General features: G+C 33.1%; 1 protein-coding gene, 1 long non-coding RNA gene and 1 pseudogene across 2 annotated transcripts; 2 read left to right on the top strand and 1 right to left on the bottom strand.

The window, feature by feature from the left end:
* Positions 1-2,147: 2,147 nt before the first annotated feature.
* LOC112096418 lies at positions 2,148-3,134 on the bottom strand (annotated as a pseudogene).
* A 10,851-nt stretch (positions 3,135-13,985) lies between these two features.
* LOC112096252 lies at positions 13,986-15,038 on the top strand. Its single transcript, XR_002904360.1, has 3 exons — positions 13,986-14,047; positions 14,511-14,736; positions 14,843-15,038. It is a non-coding gene; the product is annotated as an uncharacterized LOC112096252 (long non-coding RNA).
* A 137-nt stretch (positions 15,039-15,175) lies between these two features.
* On the top strand, positions 15,176-22,277 carry LOC18033719 (lysine-specific demethylase JMJ25). The gene is made up of 13 exons (XM_024179279.1): positions 15,176-15,436; positions 15,557-15,733; positions 15,815-15,927; positions 17,479-17,578; positions 17,676-17,817; positions 17,896-17,959; positions 18,048-18,786; positions 19,249-19,578; positions 20,126-20,458; positions 21,142-21,214; positions 21,302-21,387; positions 21,653-21,772; positions 21,973-22,277. The coding sequence occupies exons 1-13, from the start codon at positions 15,263-15,265 to the stop codon at positions 22,036-22,038; spliced, it is 2,517 nt and encodes an 838-aa protein (XP_024035047.1). The 5' UTR covers positions 15,176-15,262; the 3' UTR covers positions 22,039-22,277.
* The last annotated feature ends 1,293 nt before the right edge of the window (positions 22,278-23,570 follow it).

Here is a 23,570-nt window from a genome sequence, read left to right as displayed (position 1 = left end):
GAAGAGTATGTCGAAAAGAGAAATCGATGAAAAATGACATCATTCTGTTTGCCGCCACAAGCACCAAAACAATGTTCAATGAGAACACACATCACATCAATAAACAACAAACCGTTTATCCCTAAATAAAATTAAAAATAATAAAATACGATAGCCAAAAACAAATAAAAAAATAATTATATAGCATAGACTATTCAAAAGTTAGTCTTGAATGAAATAACCTAGTATGAAATTATCCTCTCTCAAATTTTGTAAAAATTTCATGAGAATGAAAGAGTACAAGATATCAAGCAGAGGACCACAAAAGAGGAAATCAAGCTTGTGGTAACAAATTTTTTCATTGGGGATCCTAAGTGCTCTTCTGAGTAAAACAAAGTCCACACTCCATAGTGAGGCATAAAATGCGCGCGCACACACACACACATATATAAAAGAACATAATAATGCTCACATAGTCAGCACTCCACAATGAGGCATACAATACACAATAAAAAAATAGAGTGAAGCTAACCCAATGAAGCTTTTTAAATTATTGTACATTATTTTCTTGTCTTTTCACCTAAACAAAACATCAACCAGCATTAGGATAATTCTTATAATACCAATAGGAACTCTTGCTAAACTTTGGTAAAACAAATAAATAAATCAAAAAGTTTTCATCCATTAAGTTTCAAATCCAAGCCATCTTAGCCCCATGCCCTTCTCACGTGGAGTCTGTGAGCTTTCTCCCTCGACTTAAATACATTGTAAAGATTGGGATCATTAACTCGTGGTGGAGGTTGTACTAATAAAAGATAGTTAAAAAGCTATCATTCTCTGATCCATAATGCAAAATGAAAAGAAATTGCAACATATATACTCATGCATAGAAAATGCACAAAAACACAGGCATAAAGTTTGAATTTATACAATCACCTAGCCTGCCAAATCATTATTTGTATAAAGGAAACAATATTCAATTTCTTTGCCTTTCTATTTATGTTTGTTGTTTATTAAAATCCCTAATAAAATGAAAAAAAATCTATCAACGTAATTTAAAAACATGATTACTATAAGAAAAACAATAGTTGGATTAAGAAATGATAGCTTTGCTACATTGATGCTTCAAGTAAATCACTCAAACTTGTGTAGGCATGAGAAAGAAGTGGTATAATTTAAAAGGGAACCAACTTTGTCAATTGATTATGAAGTTTACTATTTTGATAAACTCAAAATATGGATAAGCAATTTGATGATTATATATATGTCAAATTGTTGTATGAATGGTTTAACTACAATTATACACAATAATTTATCAACAAAAATGCTATCTATACTTAGGCGAGTGATAAGACTAACCTGCAAATGCTGCAATATAGGTTTTTGCCATCATTCACGTTGGCCATGAATAGAAAATTCATAAAATGTAAAGCAAGTAAGGATTCACAGCACAACATAAACATACTCCTAAATTGGTTTACAAATTTATTAATTGGTGCACCAAATTGTGTCCTTGATTAACTAGACAAAACCTATGGAACTGAAAACCAAATAAATAAATAAATTACTAATTAATATAATATTGATGGTCATTTTGCAAGATTGTTCAAATATCAAGTAATGGAAGCCTAGATTCACAACAATTCTTGGCAGATTTAATGTCAAATTTCAAGGCTCTCGCCAAAACAATTCTGATAATACCTCCTTCCAAAGAAATGCACACTCTTTTTCTTTCTTTTTAATTTTTAAAGGATTACATCAACAATGTCTAAATCCTCTCCTCACTCATACCAGTGGGGTTTTAACTACAGACCTCTTGTACTACCACAATAAATATTAACAGTTGAACCACCAACCATAAAATTTTTTTAAAAATTTAAAAATTTTCCACCAAAAGATTCATCTCCAAAGGATTATAATTTCATCAACCCACTTGATGTAACATTTAAATCATACTTTGTCTTTCTAATAGTTATAAACAGATGGGAAGACTCAGATGATGTGAGCTTACAATGCCTATGATTGCAGACAGAATAGCAAATAATGTTCGTATCAACCAACTTTTTGTAAAAATTCTAATCACAAGAAACCCATCAACTAAGTCCATATGAAATTCAGATCAATATAGCCAGTGAATGCAATAAAAAGAGTGAGAACCAGCAATCAAATTAGAAAGCATCCAAACCATCAAATTCAAGTAGCACCTCAATAGCAACATCTAGTTGCAAAAGTATATGAATAGGTGAACCGAAGATTAGGTGTTATAAGTCCTTCGTTTTCTCGAGCTTTATGATCCAACACCTTCAAATTAATCAGAAGAGTCTCAAATCTTCGTTTTATACAACAAAAATAAGAAGACATAATCATGCATGGAATTAAATGGCCAAGTCTAGATAAATAAATTTTCTTTATCTTTTAGCATGCAGACACCAATTTACACAAGTTAAAATCTAATTCATTCACCACATTTAAAAAAAAAAAGAATAATTATCAAGAAACCTATAATAGATAGATATGGTGTACTACTTTTTCAGGGGTAAGAAGTTTTCAATCTTTATTGAAGTCATAGAGCCAATCCTCATCCTCATTGTCTAAGCCATACTCAGCAAAATTCCCAAGCTCAGCCCGAGCTGCTAATGACAATTATTAATATTTTAACAAACAAAGTTAGGCAAGACAGATGTGATGCTTATCTAATAATATGAATAGATAGTTTTAACATTATATCAACATCAACAGACCTCCTCTCACGCGTAAATAAGAAGTAGTTTGGCTAAATGTCTGCGAATAGTCTCATTCATATGTATCAACAACTTCAAATTCAGGCGTGGCTATTTCAGAAGCTGTTTTCTTACTAGGGACTTGATGCACCTTATAAATATATGGTAATTAACATTGAAATTAGAAAATAAACATATGGTTTTAAATTTTTTAAAATGCTAGAAGGTACCTTTTGACTGTCAAGGTCGACGGAAGAGGTGTGAGTTGCGTGAGGTAAATGTGATGTTGGTAGTAGAAGTAGTATGATTAGTTGCGTCAACACTAGTAAGAGGAGTTGTATCATTATTGCCATCTTCAAATTCTTTGACTAATTTCACTATGGGTAATTTCTTATGTATGTCTATCAACCGTGTCCGAATGGATAACCTACTCATCACTTTAGATTAACACTCTCATTTAAGTGTAATTGTAATTATGAAAACTTAAGAATCAAACATGCATCAATAACAATGATGGCAATCATGAGAATGATGTAACAATAATAACAATCCATTTGTAGTTAAAATAAATAATTTTAAAAAATGAAAAAATAAAGCTTTGCATACGAATGATGATAGAGCAATAATTTAAATTGTGTAACAGAAACTTGCTTGAAAGAAACCTTCTCCCATCTTCGGGATTTTGTGATAAGATAAATATTTGAAAAGTGTGTGTTAGGGTTACGGTTAAGGTTAAGGTTAGGCATTTTGATTTTAGGAATTGTCTCCTGTTCTGTTTAGTATTAGTAGAAATTAAAAGAGAATGAATAATTTCATTGAGCCCCCTAATCTATTTATAGATTAATATAAATAATGATCCAAAAGTTTTGGAATTAGTCTTCGTTGCCCCTCTAAATAATATAAAAATGAACTCAAAGGCTCAAAATTTGGCTTTGCTACTTATTCTCTCGCAATTGGAGAAAAGTACACTTGCACAATTTTGATTTTATGAAATTTTTTTAGATAAAATCTTAGCTTTCATGTATCCAAATTAGAGAAGAGGTATAAGAGATGAGCAGGGCACTCATCAAGCTATAAAGTTGGCGCAACAATGCTTAAAGCTATTTTAGCAAGGGAATGAGCAATGCCATTACAAGCTCTTGAAATATGTTGCAATGTCACATTGTTCAAACTTATTAAGCTTTCTTGAACATTTGAGATGATCCAGTGTACTTTTGTTTTGCTAAATTATCTTCCAGCCACCAATTTCACAACTTTTTGATAGTTAGATATGAGTATCAAAAGCTTATAACTAGCAAAAGTTGTAGTTTTAATTCCCAGCTTTATTATTTTTGCTTCTATTGTAGTGACATCTCCATAAAACTTAGTTTGCTTTTAGGCTACTGCAACAAACTTTCCTTCAGAATCTCTAATCACTACACCAAACCTGCCATCTGATTTCTTAAGTTTGTAATCGCATCCACATTCACCTTGAAGCATGCTGTTGGAGGAGTTTTCTATTCCTAATTTGCTGAGTGTTTCTGACTCATATAAAGTCATAGCAAGGGAATTTTTTCTTCTAAAATTTCACAATTGCTTCTGCTTTGGCCAATGATATTAAAAATCTTCTTTTTTTACTTCAAAGATAGAAAGATTCCTTGAATGCCGACTTGCCCAATGTAGAGCTATAAAGAGTTCTATCTCAGCCTTACTCTTCTTTGCTACTAGAGCTTAAACAACATTTAACAGTACTTGATTTGCAAAAGGCTTCATGTCTATAGAGATGTCTTTCGAGAAGTCTATAATCCTCCATGTCTTCTGTGCAGCTTTACAATCTAAAAGAATATAGGAAGAGTTTTCTCCTTGTCTACCACACCTTTGGGACCATGGTTGTTGCAAGACTTTATTTCTTCTAGAGTTTCTATGTTATTGAGAGTATGTTTTGTGCTGCCCTCTATATAAATATCTTCAGTTTTTATAATAAATCGAGTTTTTAGATTACATGCCATTCTAATTAGCTTCTCTTTACTGAAATTGGACGGTATGGAAATTTAAGTCCTTAAGTAACTTGATAAAGACTTTTAGCCAAGTAGTTAACATATTTATCATACCCCTTCAGTAGTTTATTTGGAATTAATAATGGGTTGATGGAAGACATTTTCTGAAAAAACAAAATAGACATGCATAAATACTTTGAAACAATATTCACAATAAATGACAAAATGCAAAAAATTATAAATGCATTTTAATTTATTGTAACGATAATCTAGTACCACTTTAACAAGCTATCTGTTGGGAAAGTCATGTCTACACTTACTAGACCCAATTATCCATTGAATTATTTACTTTCATGTAAAGACATGATAAATAATTATTGTTATCCCTTTGGGCCTAAATTTGTTAATAGAGCTTCGTTGGGAAGGTTTATAACAAATTTTAGTTGAGTGTATAACCATTGTTTCAGTCTACGTACTTTTTATATCAATAGTCACCATTGGGGTGAATAATTGATTGAAAAATATTTCAATTTTATCTTTGAAGAAATTCATCAAATAAAATATCTAATATATATACCTTTCGTAGGGAACATCACCGTATCGTGAAATCGAGGTATATATATAATTTTATTATTGAACTAACAATAGAGCCTGTGGGAAAAATTATCTTGAATTTTCCCTCTCCCACTCAATATTTTAAAATTGATTTTTCCTTTTTCAAAACATACATATTGTTAATTGCATGCTTCCTATAATATTATCTAGATGATATCCAATATTATTTAAGCATTTGCAAATTACAAACAATATAATAAGATTCATAATTAATGAATGACATGTAACATTATGCATAGAGTGGCACTACCTATTCTATATGACATGTTATCATGGTATATTATCATCCAAAACATAACATATAGAAAAACAATTAAATAATCTTAATTCATGGCTTTTCTAAAAAAAAAATACATTAACCCTAAGCCTAATCTTCATTGGGCTTCTTGCCAATGTCCATATTCCATAGGCTTATCTTTATTAATAGACTAGGGGAAATTGAGCTTTTAAATTTATTATTGGTCCAATTTTAATTTATTTTTGGAAGGAAATAAATAAATAATTAAATTTTTTTATTAAAATAAAAATTTTAGACCAAAAATAAATTTAATGTGTTCAATTTTATCTATGCATTTTAATCCATTAAGCCCAAATTTCAATTGGGCCTAAAACTAGGATTTTTTAAGCCCAAAATTGTTTTTAAATTTAAATGCAAAAAATTAAAACTTAACTGCCCAAAGGAAACGATTATGGAACTATAGGGACCTCAATGATAAAAACCATGAAACCCTAAAATTCATATTCTTTTCCTTCTTCCCCAGCCGCCATCTCCAAAAACCTCCGCCACTATTCAGACGCCAGCCGACTTCCGACGCCGAGCCACCCGCCGCCGCGTTGCCGGAAACGCACCAAACTCGCGCGCCTAACTTGCTGCTCGTGGCCAACAGCGCGCGCTGCTTACTGTGCGAGCAGCGTGTGCCAGCGTGCGCTGCACGCACATGCCACTCTTCTCGCACGCGCTGGCTGCTGTGTGAGTGCTTGCGTTACTGGTTGGTGGTCGCCGCTGAAAAATCCAGCCTTCGTTTCTTTCATGTCCCTTTGATCTGTCGTCGCGTGATTAATCTTCAGCGATTTACAAATTTCCTAAGCCAATTTTAGCTTACAAAATTTCTATAACAGTAAAATAAATCAAGAGGGAAATATGATGATAATAAGCTACCCCTCTTATTACAGATCCAAAGGAAAAATATAGCAGAGAATCTAACCATGAATTAAGACAAACCAAAATATGCTTTATTCATATATTAAACAAATAATATATATCTGAATAAATTGTGCCACTCTAATACATAAATTTCAAGATTGATTTTCATACAATATTCTTATATATTAATATGAGATGGCTCTAATACCAATTGTTGGAGAAAAAACAGTTTTTTATATTTTTATAAAACTTTTTAGGACCAATCTCATACAATATATAAGAATACGTAATCTAGAAATCGTACCTTGAAAATTCAATTTGGTTTTTTCCGTTAAAGTGATTTAGGCTCCCAGATCACGATCCGTCATCACCACTCCTGTTAAATCACGAACTGTCACCACCACTCCTGTTAGATCACGATCCGCCACCAAATAATCTTCCAGGCTATGACTCAAGTTTGATCAGCACTTGACGTGTGGGCGCCTTTATCACCACTAAAACAACTAGCACGAGAAATTTTTTTTCTCAACAATAGAGAAAAAAAATATTTTTCTCTTATATGTATAAAGTGACTGCTCTTTTCTTTTGGAAGAAAATAAGCCCTTTTATATTTCTCCCTTTAGTGAAAACCCTAGGTTCTATTTTTTATATTATTTAATTCTATTAAATCAAGTTTGATTTAAATTAAAAATAATACACCAAAAGTAACGTTACTTCTTTCTTGTCATAGGGGCCCACCTTGTAAAATAATACAAGACTCCTTAGACACAAGTACATTACATGAAGCCTCTCACTAAATAATATATTTAGGCTTTGAACCCAAATAGCTAGTTATCTGCTTATTAATCCAATAGTGGTGCAGTCAATTAAATGAGCTAACCCGGGAATCATTTGGGAATATACAATAATGGCTACAACAATTAAGTCTGTAATTAAACAAGCCTAATCATTTAATTCCAACTCTACTCCACTATAAGATTGGAACTGACCTCCATAATTGTATGTTCGAATAATAATTCGTCTTAAGCCACACTGATTTCTTTACTGCTTAATCATTTGTATCACATCGTTAATTAAATCGATATCTCAACTGTCCAATCAATTTAATTAGATCTTAATCCTTGATACTTACTAGTTTTCTTTAATGATCATTTTCAACATACTAAATATGTTGACACACTCTAACCAGAGAATTCTATGATCAAGTGCCGAAAATCCATCAAGAGATGCGTCGTACAAATTCTATATTGTTAATCTATAACTCCAATACTCATAATTGCTCCCACCAAGATACCGGGTAATCTTGAGCACAATTGTGTGTCGTGCCCATTGGTAATTCAAATGGAATAACAATTACAATCATGAAATCATAACTAACTCACTATTAATATTACAGTAAAATCAATGCCTATGAGATTTAATAAGTCTAACAGTCAGTTCAAGGTTAATTAAATCTCATATGTGATCCAGCTCAATGTAGTCAAACTACATCAGTAAATTCATATATGATTAAGACAAATTATTTAATAAATTTACTACAGTCTAAACATAAATAGAGCGTCCAACTTTATTTATCAACTGCGAACTAAATTTATTTAATCATAAGATAATTTGTATTTATGTCTTCTGTGAATCCATATGATGATCACATAAATACATATAATATGATTAAACAGACTTTATTCAATATATATTTATGCAATTGAAAATATCTCAAATATTTTATTAATCAGAAAATAAATTAATATGCTTTAAAAGAGCATATAATCCTAACAGTTCCAACTTCAAAACACAAGATCCTCTGTCGTTTTGAATTTCTGGATTTGCTTTCATACACAACAATTCTCCACCTTGAAAAAAATCACCCTTGATCATTTCCTTCCCTTCCTAAGTGAATCAGTAGCAGCCAACTCCAGCTATGTCCAAGCAAACCTTGAACTTAGTTGTAGTGACTACTTTTGTTAACGTGTCAGCAAGGTTTCTATCTGTATGTATCTTCATCATTCTAACCACACCAATGGAAACTACAGTTCTTATAAAATGCAGCTTAATGTCAATGTGATTTGTTTTTTCATGATGAGCTGGGTTTTTACTCAAGTAGATGGCACTTGAGCTGTCACAGAATACCTCTACAGTCTTCTGATTCATTCTAAGTTCTAAAATCAAGCCTTTCAACCACAAGGCTTCATTTACTACTTTAGAGGCTGTTGTTTATTCAGCTTCTGTTGTTGATAATGCAACAACATGTTGAAGACTTGCCTCTAATTGATTAAGCAGCCATCCAGCATGTACATATACCCTGTGAGAAACCTTCTTCTATCTAAGTCCCTGGCAAAATCAGAGTCAACAAATCCACATATCCCTTTAGACTTGCTTCCTGATCTTCTATACACCAGCCCATAGTCCAGGGTTCCACTTAGGTATGTCATCACCCATTTTACAACCCTCAAATGTTCTTTTCCAGGTGAAACCATATATCTATTAACTACTACACTGAGAGCATAAGAGATATCTGGTCTAGTTAGAACCATGGCATACATCGTACAACCAACAACATTAGTATAAGGGGTCTTAGCCATTTCCAACTTCTCTTCATCTGGTTTTGGACATAGTTGACTGAAGAGCTTAAAATGTGCAGCCAGTGGAGTCATCACAGGTTTACAATAGGTCATTCCAAAGGTTTCCAAAGTAACATAATACCTTTGCTTCTGTCCATCTTGATTTCCATGCCCAATATATTCTTTGCTGGCCCCAAATCTTTCATATCAAATTCAGAACTCAGCATATTCTTCAAAGCTTTGATTTCCTCCCTTAATTTGCAAGCTACTAACATGTCATCTACATATAGTAATAGATATATGTAGAGACTTGAGTTTATCAGCTTGTAGTACATATAGCAATCAAAACTACATCTCAGGTATCCATGTGACAACACGAACTCATCAAACTTGAGATACCATTGCCTTGATTTGCAAGCTACTAATATGTCATCTACATATAGTAATAAATATATGTAGAGACTTGAATTTATCAGCTTGTAGTACATAAAGCAATCAAAACTACATCTCAGGTATCCATGTGACAACATGAACTCATCAAACCTGAGATACCATTGTCTTGGAGATTGCTTTAGCCCATACAGTGACCTTTTTAACAAGCAAACATGATCTGGTTTCTCAGAATCCACATAGCCCTCAGGTTGAGTCATAAGGATTTCTTCTTGTAGCCTTTTATGTAGGAATGCAATCTTGACATCAAGTTGATCAAGCTCTAAGTCATGGACCGCAGTTAATGCTAGTAGCACTCTTATGGAAGCATGTCTAACCACAAGAGAGAACACCTCTTTAAAATCAACTTATTCCTTCTAAGTGTATCATGGACTGCAGTTAATACCTCCTCGGTTCACTAGCTGTAAGGCCTTTTTTATTATGAAAATTCACTTGCAACCCACTGTTCTTCTGTTACCAGGCTTCTTAACTAATATCTAGGTATTATTCTTCTTAAAAGAGGCTATCTCATCATTCATAGCTTCCTGCCATTCTGATTTGTGGGAGCTTTGAATTGCTTCAGCATAACTCTTTGGTTCATTTGCATCAATATCATGGGATGCAGCTAGTGCATATGCTATCATATCAGTATATCCATATCTCTGTGGCGGTTTTTTTTGTCACTTTTCTCTGTCTTTTGTCAGCTGATAATCTTGTACTTGAGTCTGCCTTTGAGATTGTGGTTGAGAATCATTGTACTCTTCATGATCTTCACTGTCTTGATCTGAATGTCCATTTTCCTCATATCTCTTTAACCCAGATTGCTCCACCTTAAACTGAATTTTATCATGTTTTAGAGTTCTTGAGTTTTAATCCCAACATCCTTTCTGATCTCCAAAATAACTTTTTCATTAAACACCACATCTCTGCTTATTATACACCTTGGAGGTTCTAAATCAATACACCATAGTTTATATCCTTTAACTCCATCAGGATAGCCTAAGAACTTACCTTTGAGAGCCCTTGGCGCCAACTTCCCTCGATTGACAAACACTGTAAGATTGTCATAGCTTGCTGGTCTCCCATGCCACATCTCAAATGGAATCTTAAAGTCCAAAGCAGTAGAGGGACTTAAATTCACCAGATAACATGCTGTCAGTAAGGTTTCTACCCATAGACTTTTAGGAAGTTGTGCTTGGACTAGTATGCACCTTACTTTATCCATCAAGGTTCTATTCATTCTTTCTGCCAATCCATTTTTCTGAGATGTTAACCTCACTGTTTTGTGCCTTGCTATCCCTTCATTTGCACAATAGCAGTCAAATTGCTTATTGCAGAACTCAAGTCCATTGTCTGCTCTCAGTTTCTTTACTTTTTTTCTAGTCTGATTTTCAACTAAGATTTTCCATTATTTAAACTTGCCAAAGACTTAATCTTTGTGTTTCAGTACATAGACCCAAACCCTCCTTGAATAATCATCAATCACTGACAAAAAATAATTATTTCCACCTAATGAACTGGTATGTGCAGGTCCCCAGAGATAAGAGTGTATATAGTCTAGGATGCCAAGAGTTTTACTTGTTGATCTTTGAAAACTGTTTCTTGTTGATTTTCTCAAGATACAATCCTCATAAAAATCCAACTCTTCTATCTTATCTTTTCCCAGAACTCCTTGTTTCTCAAGCTCTTTTAACCCCTTAACACTCATATGTCCCAATCTCATATGCCACAGCCTAGTGTTTTCCCCACCAGAGCCAACAATCACATCAGTCATACTTGTAATTGCCTCACCATCTATGACATATACTCCATTCCTTTTTTAACATTTCATAACTATCTTAGAACCCTTCATAATCAACAACCTACTAGAGTGAGATCATGTTCCTCTTTAAGTCAGGAATATATCTGACCTCTCTAAGCTCCCAAGTTGTCCCATCATGAAGCCTAAGACTCACATTCTCCATTGTAGAAATGACAAGCCATCGATTTTTAAATGACATTACATCCAATATTTTGAATTTTAGTTTGCAAGCATGAGAGAGATGACAAGTTGTTTTCCATATAACACAAGGATGACAAGTCGTCTGACTTTGAATATTGTAAATGGCATGACATCCGTTGCACTTTCACAAACGACAAAGATATGTCGTTGCATTATCGGTAAAAATGACATGACATTTACAATTTACAAAATGACAGCGCACACATGTTTTCTAATGAAAAAGCACCTCATTTGAAAATTTGAATTCCACTTGATTTCAATTAAAGTAAGAGATCCTTTCTCTCGAATTGCAATTTAAAAAAAAATGGCACTATTTAAAAAATTATTAAAAAAACGACGTTAACATTGCTTTTCTATTTTTTAATAAAAAATTTACTATTTTAAAATTTCACTTTAGACGTGATGTGTCATCTATTTTTCAACGACATTACGTACATATGAAACTTGTAAATATAACTGTGCAACATAATTTGATTTCCATTTTGGATTGGTGTTTTTTCAATGTGTTTTATTGTGGTGAATGGTGGCTAATGTGATAATTTCAGGATAACTATAATCCTATTCTTATGGCGCTGGCATCATGTAGTGTTGATCTTGATGAGTTAGGATATCTCAAATGACTAACTGGTAAATTCTTTTCTAATGTCTCCAATCCCTTCTATTAGTTTGTGTTTATAACCAAAGAGTTAGAGAAAAGCTTAGTCTAAAGCTCGTGTTTTCTTATTATCTATACTAGGAAACTCCTTAATAGGTGGTACATAATGTATTAAGACACAAATGTGTTTGACAGAACATCTCAATGAAGTATTTTTTGAACCATTTGAATTCTATAAGGCTTTGGGAGCATCGCAACTGATCATCAAGTTGAGGATGGATCAATTGGTGATGATGTAGTGTCATTAGTTTTCGTTCTTGGGCAAGAGTGTTCTAGGACCCTTAAAGATCGATACTCATAGAAAAACGAGACAAACTGTTACCAACATTTTGTTACCAAAGTTATGAATTGTTGTGTAAATCAGTCTCAGCCTTTGATCCTAGGTTTAGAGAGTCGCTGCACCGATGCATCATGTATATTAATGGCACTAATAAATGTAGAATGACTCACGCACGCTGGAAAACATTATCTTTCTTGTGCTTCTTGGTGTCTTATCTCAAGGTTCATATCCTTAGCAAGTATCAATTTTTATCTCAATGTATAATGGTTAAAACATGTTGCCACTACTAAGATTCCATTGGTAGAATGTAGAATTGATCAAGGAGTTAAGGTTTTCACGTTTTTGTCTCCAATCAATCTAGATTCTGAATTATTATATGTATATGACTCTTTATTAAATGTATATTTTTGGAGGAAATCCCCTCAATTTCCTTTTGTAAGGCAGCAGATCAGTCTCCTCTAAATTTTCTAGCTAGTGATCTCACAATTCCAGTAGATATTTGCTTCACCGCGTGAAATGTTATAAAGATTTTAAAAAGTGTTAAAAGCTCAACTCAAACTCTGGGCTGATCCAGACCTTTCTAGCCAAACTCACCAGCGCTTAAGTAAAGCCCAGTACATAAGGGCTAGGGATTGGGCCTAAATATTTTAAGGCCCATTTCTAACCAGCTCATCCAGCACCCCTTAAAAATGATTTTTATACTTATTTTTTAAAATTAAAATTAAATCTCTCCCCCATTACTTCCCTAATATAATAAATACACGTTTATTTTGTATAAACTGATGTAACATGATAAAATTGGTTGGATTAAATATCTCTTGGCCCACATGATATATTTCTATCATTTTATACTTTCATTTAACCAATAAATTAATACCACATCAGTTTGTACAAGAGTTTGTAACTGTATCATCACATTAAAATGATTAATTCGCCTGTTTATTATAAAATTGTGTTTGAAAATCCCAAATTAAATTTTTATCTCCTAACTTTCTAGGATTTAAATTCATGTAGTTAACCAAATAAAAATATCTTAAAATCACTTAACTAATTTAAATATTTGACTTTTGAGATGAGAGACAAGAACTATGGTGAGAAATTTATAAAATAGAAAATGAGGGTTAAAGAGGTAAACTCAATCTGAACTCTTAATTCTGAAATCCAATTAGATAAATTTTGAAAAATTTATATATTAAAAAAAAAGTGAAAAATCCGAGGCTTCCTCGGAAAAAGGAAAAAGTAATGAGCTTGATTTTAATTTTTGGCCGGTCCGCAGAGCTCCCTAGCCCTTAGATTGTTGTTTTTTTTTTTCTAATAAAAATACTACTACTAATAATAATAAAGTTCTTACTAATTTATACTTCAATTAAAATAATATAAAAATCACGCATTGATTTACTTCCCATGTTATTTATTTTCACATATTTTAATCAGATTATAAGTTACAACAAATGTTAGTTAGGAAACCTTAATAATAATAATAATAATAATAATAATAATTAGGATTATCTTAAAAAGATAAAAGATTTCTGATTCCATTAAAAAGGCAACACGTGTCCCGAATTTAAGTTAAAAACTGAAGTTGAAAAGTTACTGAGCCCTCCTATTTCATTTTGGGAGGGAAACCAAGAGTATCGTTCTTCACTTGAGGGTATTCCAGCCAACGTCGATCATTTGCTTCGCTCTAAAGTAAGTTAATCAACATTTGCACTCATTATTATTATTATTATTATTTTTTTCTCGTCCACAGTTTATTAGTCCAGTTTCTGGCTTCTTACTCTGTTTTCTCTGTTTCATTGCTGTGAATCTTTTGCTAGAAAAAAAAATTGCTTATTTAATTTAGTTTATTTGAAAATGGAGATACAATGAAGCAATAATAAGCTAAGCACAAAAAGAAAAAAAAAAAAAGAGAGAGCAAACGTTTTCGCAAGTTACCATTATTTCCAAACATATGGAATATACATGCAATTCAAATTTTCTAAAATTACCTTAATTAAAATGGGGTATTATTGCCAAATGTGCGCAATATGCACGCAGTGAGTTGAATTTTGGCCATTCAGTGCTTTGACCTTTCTACTAGGTAGCGAAAGCAAAGCATTTATTTTGGACTGTCGATTTGAATTTTGTTTTGTTTGTGCTTCTTTCTTAGCAGGGAAAGAGAGTGAGGAGATCTAGAGTGTGGAATTATGGAGCCGCCAGAAGAGCTCCGCTGCCAAAGAAATAGCGGTAGCGGATGGCGTTGCAAACATTGGAGAATCCATGGACAGCCAACCTGTGAGGAGCATTATCTGTACTCCCTGAGAAGAAATGATAAGAGGAAGAGACAGTTGCAATTATGCACCGCCAACAAAAAAGCAGTAGAAGAAAAAGTTGGCATTGTGAGTTTATTTTATTTATTAATTTTTTAAAATTTACATGCATGTCTTAATTCAGTTTTAAATTTAGTCATTTTTTTTCTTTTTGTTGGTGAAAAATAAAAAAAAGAAGAGAGAAGGTGAACTTGAAGAAGAAGAAGAAGGAAAGACATGCAATAATGCTGATCTCGTGTTTGTGAATAAAGAGAAAAACAAGGGAAGTGGGACAATTGGACAGGTGGAAGTGGAACCTTTGGCCAAGAGGACGAGAAGAAACAGTTCATTGCAATTGCAAAAAACTAACAAAGAAGAAAAGAAAATTGTTGGCAACGTGAGTTCACCTTTGTATACCATTTACATTTCGTTTGTTTCTTGAAATTTATATGCAAACTTGAGTTCAGTCTAGACAATTACTAATATTTTTTTTTTCTAACTGGTTAATAAAAAGAAGGGAGGACACAAATTTAAAGAAGAAGAAAGGGCATGTAATGAGTTTGATGATGTTTCGGTGAATAAAGAAAATGATAATGGAAGTGTAACAATTGGGGGAATGGAACTGGAACCGTTGTCTAGGAGGACAAGAAGTAAGAGTTCATTGCAATTGCACAAAACGAACAAAGAAGTGGCGATACATTTGTATAAAAATTCTACCACGAGCACACGCAATAGAGCCGTAGACAGTCAAGTGAAATCCAATCCACAAAATAAGGATATAGTTGGCAATGTAAGTTCACCTTTATGTACTATTTATGTTTTGTTTGTTTCTTCAAATTTATATGCAAACCTGAATTTTGTTTGGACTGATTACTAATAATCTCTTTTCTAATTGTTGAATACAATGAAGAGAGGAAGTGAAATTGAAGAAGAAGAATTGGCAGCCAATGAGGCTGGTGACATTTTGGTGAAAAAAGAGAATGGTGATGGTGGGCAAATAGAAGTGGAACCATCAGCCACGAGGAGGACAAGCAGCAGAAAGCTGCAATTGCAAAAATCTAACAATCAACAAGAAAACGTGAGCAATGTGAGTTGATATCTCATTATATTTTGTTTGATTGAATGGGCACCCACATTTCAATTCGACTTATTACTAACAAAAATACAGGGGAGGGAAGATAAGTTTCATTATTGTCATCAATGTCACCAGAATCACAAAAGGGTGATAAGTTGTCAGAAATGCGAGCGGAAACACTATTGTGCTACTTGCATTCAGAGATGGTATATTTTTTTTACTCTACTTTAAATTCAGTTAATCTAAACAAATTACTTTTATTGTTTTATTCTTGGTGCAGTTAAAGGTAATGGGTTTAAAGACCTTCATTGATAACTAGATTAATAATTAATTGTCCACACACAGTATGTGGTCTTTATGGTGCTTCTTCTTCTTTTTATATAATATTCTACTTAAACTTTCTTGAAAATATTAGTTCAAATGAAAGGAAAGAACGACTGAACAATAGTTCACGGTAAAGCTTTAAAGCGCCTGGAACAAATTTTAGATCTGGAATTTAAAAAGTTTTAGTAATTTGTGTTTACGCCCAATTCTTCAAATTTGCTCGCTTTTAAATTTTGCTTTATTTTAGGAAGAAGAAAATATTAGCCTGTATAATACTTCCAAGCTGTATTTCCTGCTTGGAAATGATGTATACAGGGTTTATCCTTCTTACCTAATTTATGGATATTATTGAAGAATCAAAATTTCAGTAACAATTCGGTGTAAATTTTAGTAAAATTGTGGACTTTGAAGATGTATTTTTAGTGCTTTATGTGATTTGAAAAGCTTGATAGAAAGTGTAAAAAGGTTCACGAGTTTCCAGAGAATTCTCTAAAAACACTTTAAATTTATTTCTTTTGAATGTGTTGGAAGTGAACTTTTTCTTAAAGTTGAATTTCTTACTAGATTTGTAGTTTGTTTTTTTGGGCTGTTATATAACTTAGAGATGTTCTTAAAATATTCTAGAAGAATATGACCCCCAATTTCCAATTTTATGGCTCAATACCATCTTGCAAATGCCAATTCCACCTTACCTTTTTTCTTTTCTGTTATCCATTTTTCATAATCCTTAATAAGTATAAATCAGAACTTATAAATTTTAATTGACTGATGCTTGCTTCACCAACATATGTTGGAGAATTTTTTCTAATTTTATGCTTTCTAATTTTCTAATGATTATAATGATACAAGCATAATATTCATAACAATTACATAGAAGTTTAAAAAGAGAATGATATTTGAGTTAGCAAGATTTTGGTCTCTACTTGCATGATAATTCCATTTTCTATAGGTTTATGAACAGTTTTCCCACAATATATAAGGATCTTTGGCTCTATGAACAGTTTTCACAATTGTTCAATGGCTATTACTCCATGCTTCAATGATAGAATTCATCTGTAGAGAATGAAATATAAATGAAGTTTTTATTAATCCTGAACTTCATGTATGATCGCATAAGTGACTGACGCTTCTCCACCTTTAAGATCAAGCATGCTGAAAACTCGGTAATGGCTTTATGGTCCTATTATTGAAATACTTTGTCTAAATGAGCATCAGAATGCAATGATACTTGATTCACATTGACAAATCTAGTTACAAGTTTTACCAGAGAACTCATTTGAAACTTTCTATGTAGATGAAGCTATTGTTTAACCTATGTAGGTATGTTGCAGTAATTTTTTTAATTAAAAGCGTGTCTTTAGTTACAAGTTTCTTAATTTTATGTTTTTTGATCAATCTAATTTCTAATATTAGTTTTTTGTTACAAAATATAGGTATCCTACAATGTCAGAGGAAGCGATAGCAAAGTCTTGCCCATTTTGTTGTCGAAATTGCAACTGTAATGCATGTTTGCATAATAGTGAAATAGTTAAGGTTTGTTTAACTCACTGCATGATTATTTAGTCTGTCATCTTATTAGATTTCTTATCATATAAATTCAAAGGAGAGCATTTCTTGTGATTCATTGTAGGTGACCAGAGATTTAGGAGCGCCTGCAAAGACTGTGGAGAATATTGGGCACTTCAAATATTTGTTACGCCTATTGTATCCCTTTTTGAGAAAGTTTCATCATGATCAGGTGAAAGAAAAGAAGATAGAGGCCAAAATTAAAGGTATTAGCTATTAGTTTGACTTAACTGGTTAATTCTTCCTAAAGCTTATTATAGACTCCTTTGTTCCATTGTGGACAGGATTAGAATTGTCAGAGATAGAGGTACCGCAAGTTGTATTGAGGAGTAATGAGCGTTTGTTTTGGTAAGATCAACATCTACGAAAATACCAATATCTTCATTTTAGCTTTCTGAAAATATGGATAACATGCTCATGCTGTGTTTTGTGGCAGTAACAACTGTAAAACCTCAATAGTTGATTACTATAGAAGCTGCCCTAGATGTTCCTATGATCTTTGCCTTACTTGTTGTCGGGAAATTCGTGATGGTTGCTTGCAAGGTGGAGTTAACATGTACACGAGTCATTTTGACAGAGGGAAAGCTTACTTACATGGAGGAGAATCTCTACCATTGCCTTCAGGTAAAAAATCTGGGATTAGATTCAGCTCGAAGAAACGTATGAGGAAAATATCTCAGTGGAAAGCTAGAGAGAATGGTGACATTCCTTGTCCCGTGAACAAATTGGGTGGTTGTGGACATGAGTATTTAGAGCTAAAGTGTATATTTGCAAATGGTTGGCTTTCAGAGTTGAAGGTGAAAGCAAAAAAATTAGTGAAAGTCCATAACTTGGTGGACAGGCCCCATCATTCTGGGCAGTCCTGTTCTTGTTTCAAATTGAATGGTCAGATTGATTGTTGTAGCAAGAGCTTAAGGAAGGCTGCGTCTCGGGAAGGTGTTTCCGATAACTATTTATACTGTCCTTCAGCCACTGATGTGCAACATGAGAGTCTGGAGCATTTTAAGAGTCACTGGATTAAGGGAGAGCCTGTAATCATTACAAATGTGTTGGACTATTCATCTGGCTTGAGCTGGGAGCCAATGGTGATGTCTCGTGCAGTTCGTGATACCTCGTATTCCAAAGGCTCTCAAAAATTGGTGGTCAAAACGGTTGATTGTCTTGACTTGTGTGAGGCAATGCTCTCTCTTTCTCTCTCTCTAGTTATCTATCTATCAATATATGTGTAAAAGCTTAACTCTTTTGCTAGTGATAACCAGAATCAGTTCATACAGTTATGATGCTTTGTTTAAAGTGGACACCTAGAAATTTAGTAATGAAGGCCTAGCTAGATTATGCTAATTATAGAAAGGGATTAATTATCACCACAGAAAACAAATAACGTATCAAAATTATAATATTCTCCCTAAACTTAATACTGTTGCTGCCAAATAATGCTGTACTACTATGAATAGAACTCATTATTTTTTCCTTTGTGCGTAATCTTGCCCTCAAATCTTAGAAATTGAATCAATTGGGTACCATTTTTATATTCACTAGTTATCTTCTAGTATTCATTAGGGAGATCGTCTTCTTTTGATTTTACATATTATTTGTGTATTCTGGTGTTGATGTGTTTAAAACTGATGCATGTGCAGGTTAAAATAAATACATACCAATTTTTCAAAGCCTATATGGAGGGCCGAACTCACAGTAACTCTTGGCCAGTGATACTTAAACTCAAAGATTGGCCACCATCTTGTTTATTTGAGGAGCGGTTACCATGCCATGGTGCAGAGTTTATGAATATTTTGCCTTATAAGGACTACACACATCCATACTCAGGAATTCTAAATATTGCAACAAAGCTGCCACCTGATTTCCTGAAGCCTGATCTAGGGCCAAAAGCTTATATAGCATATGGAGTTGCAGAAGAGCTTGGGCGCGGAGATTCTGTGACCAAGCTTCACTGTGACATGTCAGATGCGGTATGCAATGTTTATTAAATTTTTAGTTGCTTCTTGGTTCATGTTGAAAGGCATTAGTTTACAGTTAGTTTAGATGCTTAAAATAAGTGGCATAGCCACAGAATTTTAAAATATGATAATCCTGTCTTAAATTTTTTTCATATGATGTGAGCTATGATGTAATGGATGTTGATCTTCTAACACATACATCTATCGGCCAACTGATGGATATAGAGCAATCGAGAACCTTATAGTAATTGGCTAATCACTATAAATTAACCACAGTTGTTTATTATGGATGGTGAAATTTAATAGAAAAGTTGTACCCCTGACTTCTTTTCTGGTTTTCATTTTCTTAATAATTAGTATTTTTCATGTGTTTCAATAAAATTTTCAGTTCATTGCTCAGTGAATCAAACATTATACTTGCTGACTTTTTCAATCAAAGAGCACCGCAAGAAAGAATATACCTTAGTCTTTACAAATGTCTATAAGACTTTGAGCATGACATGACATGTAGTTTGCATAATCTTGGGATTCACTATCTAGTTGTTTATGCATATCTTAGGTGAATGTTCTGATGCATACAGCAAAGGTGGACTACAGCTCTAAGCAGGTTGCTGAAATAGAAAAGTTGAAAAGAAAGCATGCTATCCAAGACAGAAGAGAATTTTTTAATCCTCTGTATGCGAGAGATGAAACATTTGATATGAACCACTCAAAATCTGAAGAAAAGCTAAGACCAATATCATCAATGCAATCTAATACCTTGTCATTGAATGGAAAAGATGGAGGTGCCCTTTGGGATATTTTTCGTAGAGAAGATGTACCCAAACTTGGGGAATATCTAAGAAATCACCATAAGGAATTCAGACATGTCTATTGTTCTCCAGTAGAACAGGTATTAATTTTGATAATTACGGTTTTATAATCATTGCATTTGTCAAATCATAAGTTATTTCGTGGATTTTCTAAAAGGAGGGTTACAAATTTTCTCTGCATAAACTTGAAATCTTTTGATGTAAATGTTTGATTAGAACACATTTTTTTTGGGTAATGGTTCGGATTCAAGTTGACGGCTCTTTTCAAGTGGATAATCTATTTTGTATTGAATTCCAGTTCAATGAACCAACAATACAAACACACGCACAAATGATGATGGGCAAATTTTGGCAAAAGAATATAAAAATAGATAAATTCTTTGTATGGCCAGAGAAACAATTGGTAAAGTAATACTGTGTTGCATGTGGTGGTAAACTATTTCTTTTTAGGGGAATGGGGATATATGTTTGCTAGACTGGCGTTGCATTATCAAAATTGAATATGTTCTTAAACTTAACAGGTGGGATTCTTGAGTGGTGTTGTCTTGGGTTCTAGTTGAAGTCCTTGTAAAGCTATTTCATAAGGATGTTCTTGACTTGCCTTTTATCGTGGGGGTACCAAAAAGCTTTTGGTGTGGGTTCTAGAGTGTTTCCTACTTGTCATTGATCTTTCGGATTTTGAAAACAATTTGAAGTTTCTTACATGATATCTTGGTCCTTGAGTTTCTGCTAATGCTTACATTTATTTGGCTGAACACTACAGGTGGTGCACCCAATTCATGATCAAACTTTTTACTTGAATATGTATCATAAGAAAAAGCTCAAAGAGGAGTTTGGTTAGTCCTTATTCTTCATTTTGGTGTTGCTTAATTATCATATGGCTTTGACATGTATTTATCTGTAACTTTGCTGTTCTTTTGCAGGAGTAGAACCTTGGAGTTTTGTGCAACAGCTTGGTGAGGCAGTCCTTATACCTGCTGGTTGTCCCCATCAAGTGAGAAATCTAATGGTATGTAGATCCTTTGTGATGGTGTTTTTTCTAGCTGCTGTAATTTGTTCGCATATCAGGAATCAAAAGAACAGCAACCTGTCAGCTCGTCTTCTGGACTATTCATAGTTGTTTACTTGCTTCTTGTTTATCAGTGTTAATTATTTCAAGTGCAGTTGTTTTTGCCTTACATATGTGTACTATGTTCCATATGAGGTATCTACATGTTACTTGCATCTGTACATAATTATGCTCTTATCATTGGTTTTTTTCTTTATATTTGCAGTCCTGCACAAAAATTGCTCTTGATTTTGTCTCTCCTGAAAATATTAACGAGTGCATCCGTTTGACTGATGAGTTTCGCACTCTGCCTAGGAATCACAGGGCTAAGAAAGACAAACTGCAGGTGCATTATTTCATATCCTTCGAACATAGCATGCTAATTTTTGTGTTCGTTATTGCTGATGATAGGAACTTTTACCAAATGTAACAGTGTTTCACTATATAAGAGCAAAGAATATTAGGAAAAAAATATTGCCTTTGCATTAATCAGCAGAACGCACGCCCTTCCCTGAACATTTTTTTTTTTTGTATTATGTGAAACAGGTAAAGAAAATGTGTCTTCATGCAATAGACTATGTCGTGCAAGGATTAGAAAAACTCACAGAATGACTGGCAAGCTTCGTAACTGAAAGGTTTCTCTTCCTTTTAATAGGTCAAGCCTACAAAAGAAAGATGTAAAATTTGTTATATTGTTCTAATGTGTGAGATTTTGGTAACATTTTATATAAATATTGCTGGGAAGCGCCACAGTTTCAATTTTACTAGAACTTGAACTCTCATATTTTGGACCGAAATCAAAACGACACAGTGCGTGCGTTGTTTTGGTTGCTCGTGTCACTGTTATGGCTTTTCATTGTAAACAACTTTCTTGGTGCGTTGGTTGCTTTTTTAAGCTAATGAACTGTTTGAAAATTTAAAAATACGAAAGTTCTTACTCCTTTTTTTCAAACTATATTAGCATATCATTAAATCACTGTATGCAGAGCAGTCTCATGTCCTTAATTTGGGAATAGGGAATTAGTAATTTACTAAATGCATGAATTGTTTTCAATTGCCTTGTTGAATTGTTTAGCATCAGCTTTTTCTTAAATCAGTACAATTTAGAGGATGCCATTTTATGTGTAATAATCCAAAATTATGAGAAATAGAGATTTTGTTATCAACTATTTGGTGCTGGATAAAACAGCTGCATCCCTAATTATTATCGGCCATTATGCATTTCTTGATTTTTGTCAATTTTTTAAGATTACAAAATTTCCTTTCTCTAAATTGTCAATACAAGCTAATCAAACAGTCATATTAGATTAATAATAGAAACGAGTACAAAAATGCAACATAATTTTCATAAATAAACTGAGCATTTTTCTAATGAATTACTACTGGTATTAACTTTCAGAAGAAGAAGAAGAAGACACGATGTTAATTGTAAGCATTTAAGATGACATTAATTTGGGATAGAAGTACCCTTGATTTCCTCAAGTTGAGCTCCAGTTCCAGTATTTTAATTTGAGTCCGTTTCTTCTCTAATTCAGCTTTGTTTGATTCTCCAATCAATTCTTCAATCACATCCTCATTCAAACCTTGCATGTAACTGTTTCGAAATTGCAACATCTCTTTCACACACAAAGATTGCTTCATGTTGTTTTGGTTCATGGTAGCTCACAGGTTACTGAAATTAAAGAGGGAAGAGGCTCCTGGTATAAAGTTGCTTAGTATGCGTAACGATCAAGAGGAGTTGGATGAGTTTATATAATTAATCAATGTTAGAATTAACCCAATAAACCATAATTTACATAGGTGGAGTAAAAGGTGGTTGCACAAATATTTCCCATAAAAAATCCCTCGGGAAGAAGCCTAATACAAGCAAATAAATAAATAAATAAATAATTATTGAGCTCATCCTGGGAAAGTTGATACACTTTTAAAGAAAGTTAGTTTTGTCTCTGGCTAAAAAGGAGAAGATTTGAATGTTAAGATAAGTGAGTTCAACCAATTAGAGATCAAAAAAGTCCAATGACATGCATATACAGTGCACTGAAAAAAAAAAAAAAATTACCGCATCACTATGCCACCAAAATGAACCAAATTAATTTGATTAATCCTAGTTAGCTAGGCTTATTGTTAGTAAATGACTGAAATAA

The sequence above is a fragment of the Citrus clementina genome, unplaced genomic scaffold (genome assembly GCF_000493195.1).
Source record: "Citrus clementina cultivar Clemenules unplaced genomic scaffold, Citrus_clementina_v1.0 scaffold_8, whole genome shotgun sequence".
Lineage (NCBI taxonomy): Eukaryota > Viridiplantae > Streptophyta > Magnoliopsida > Sapindales > Rutaceae > Citrus > Citrus x clementina.
This window is presented reverse-complemented; position numbering and strand designations above follow the sequence as displayed.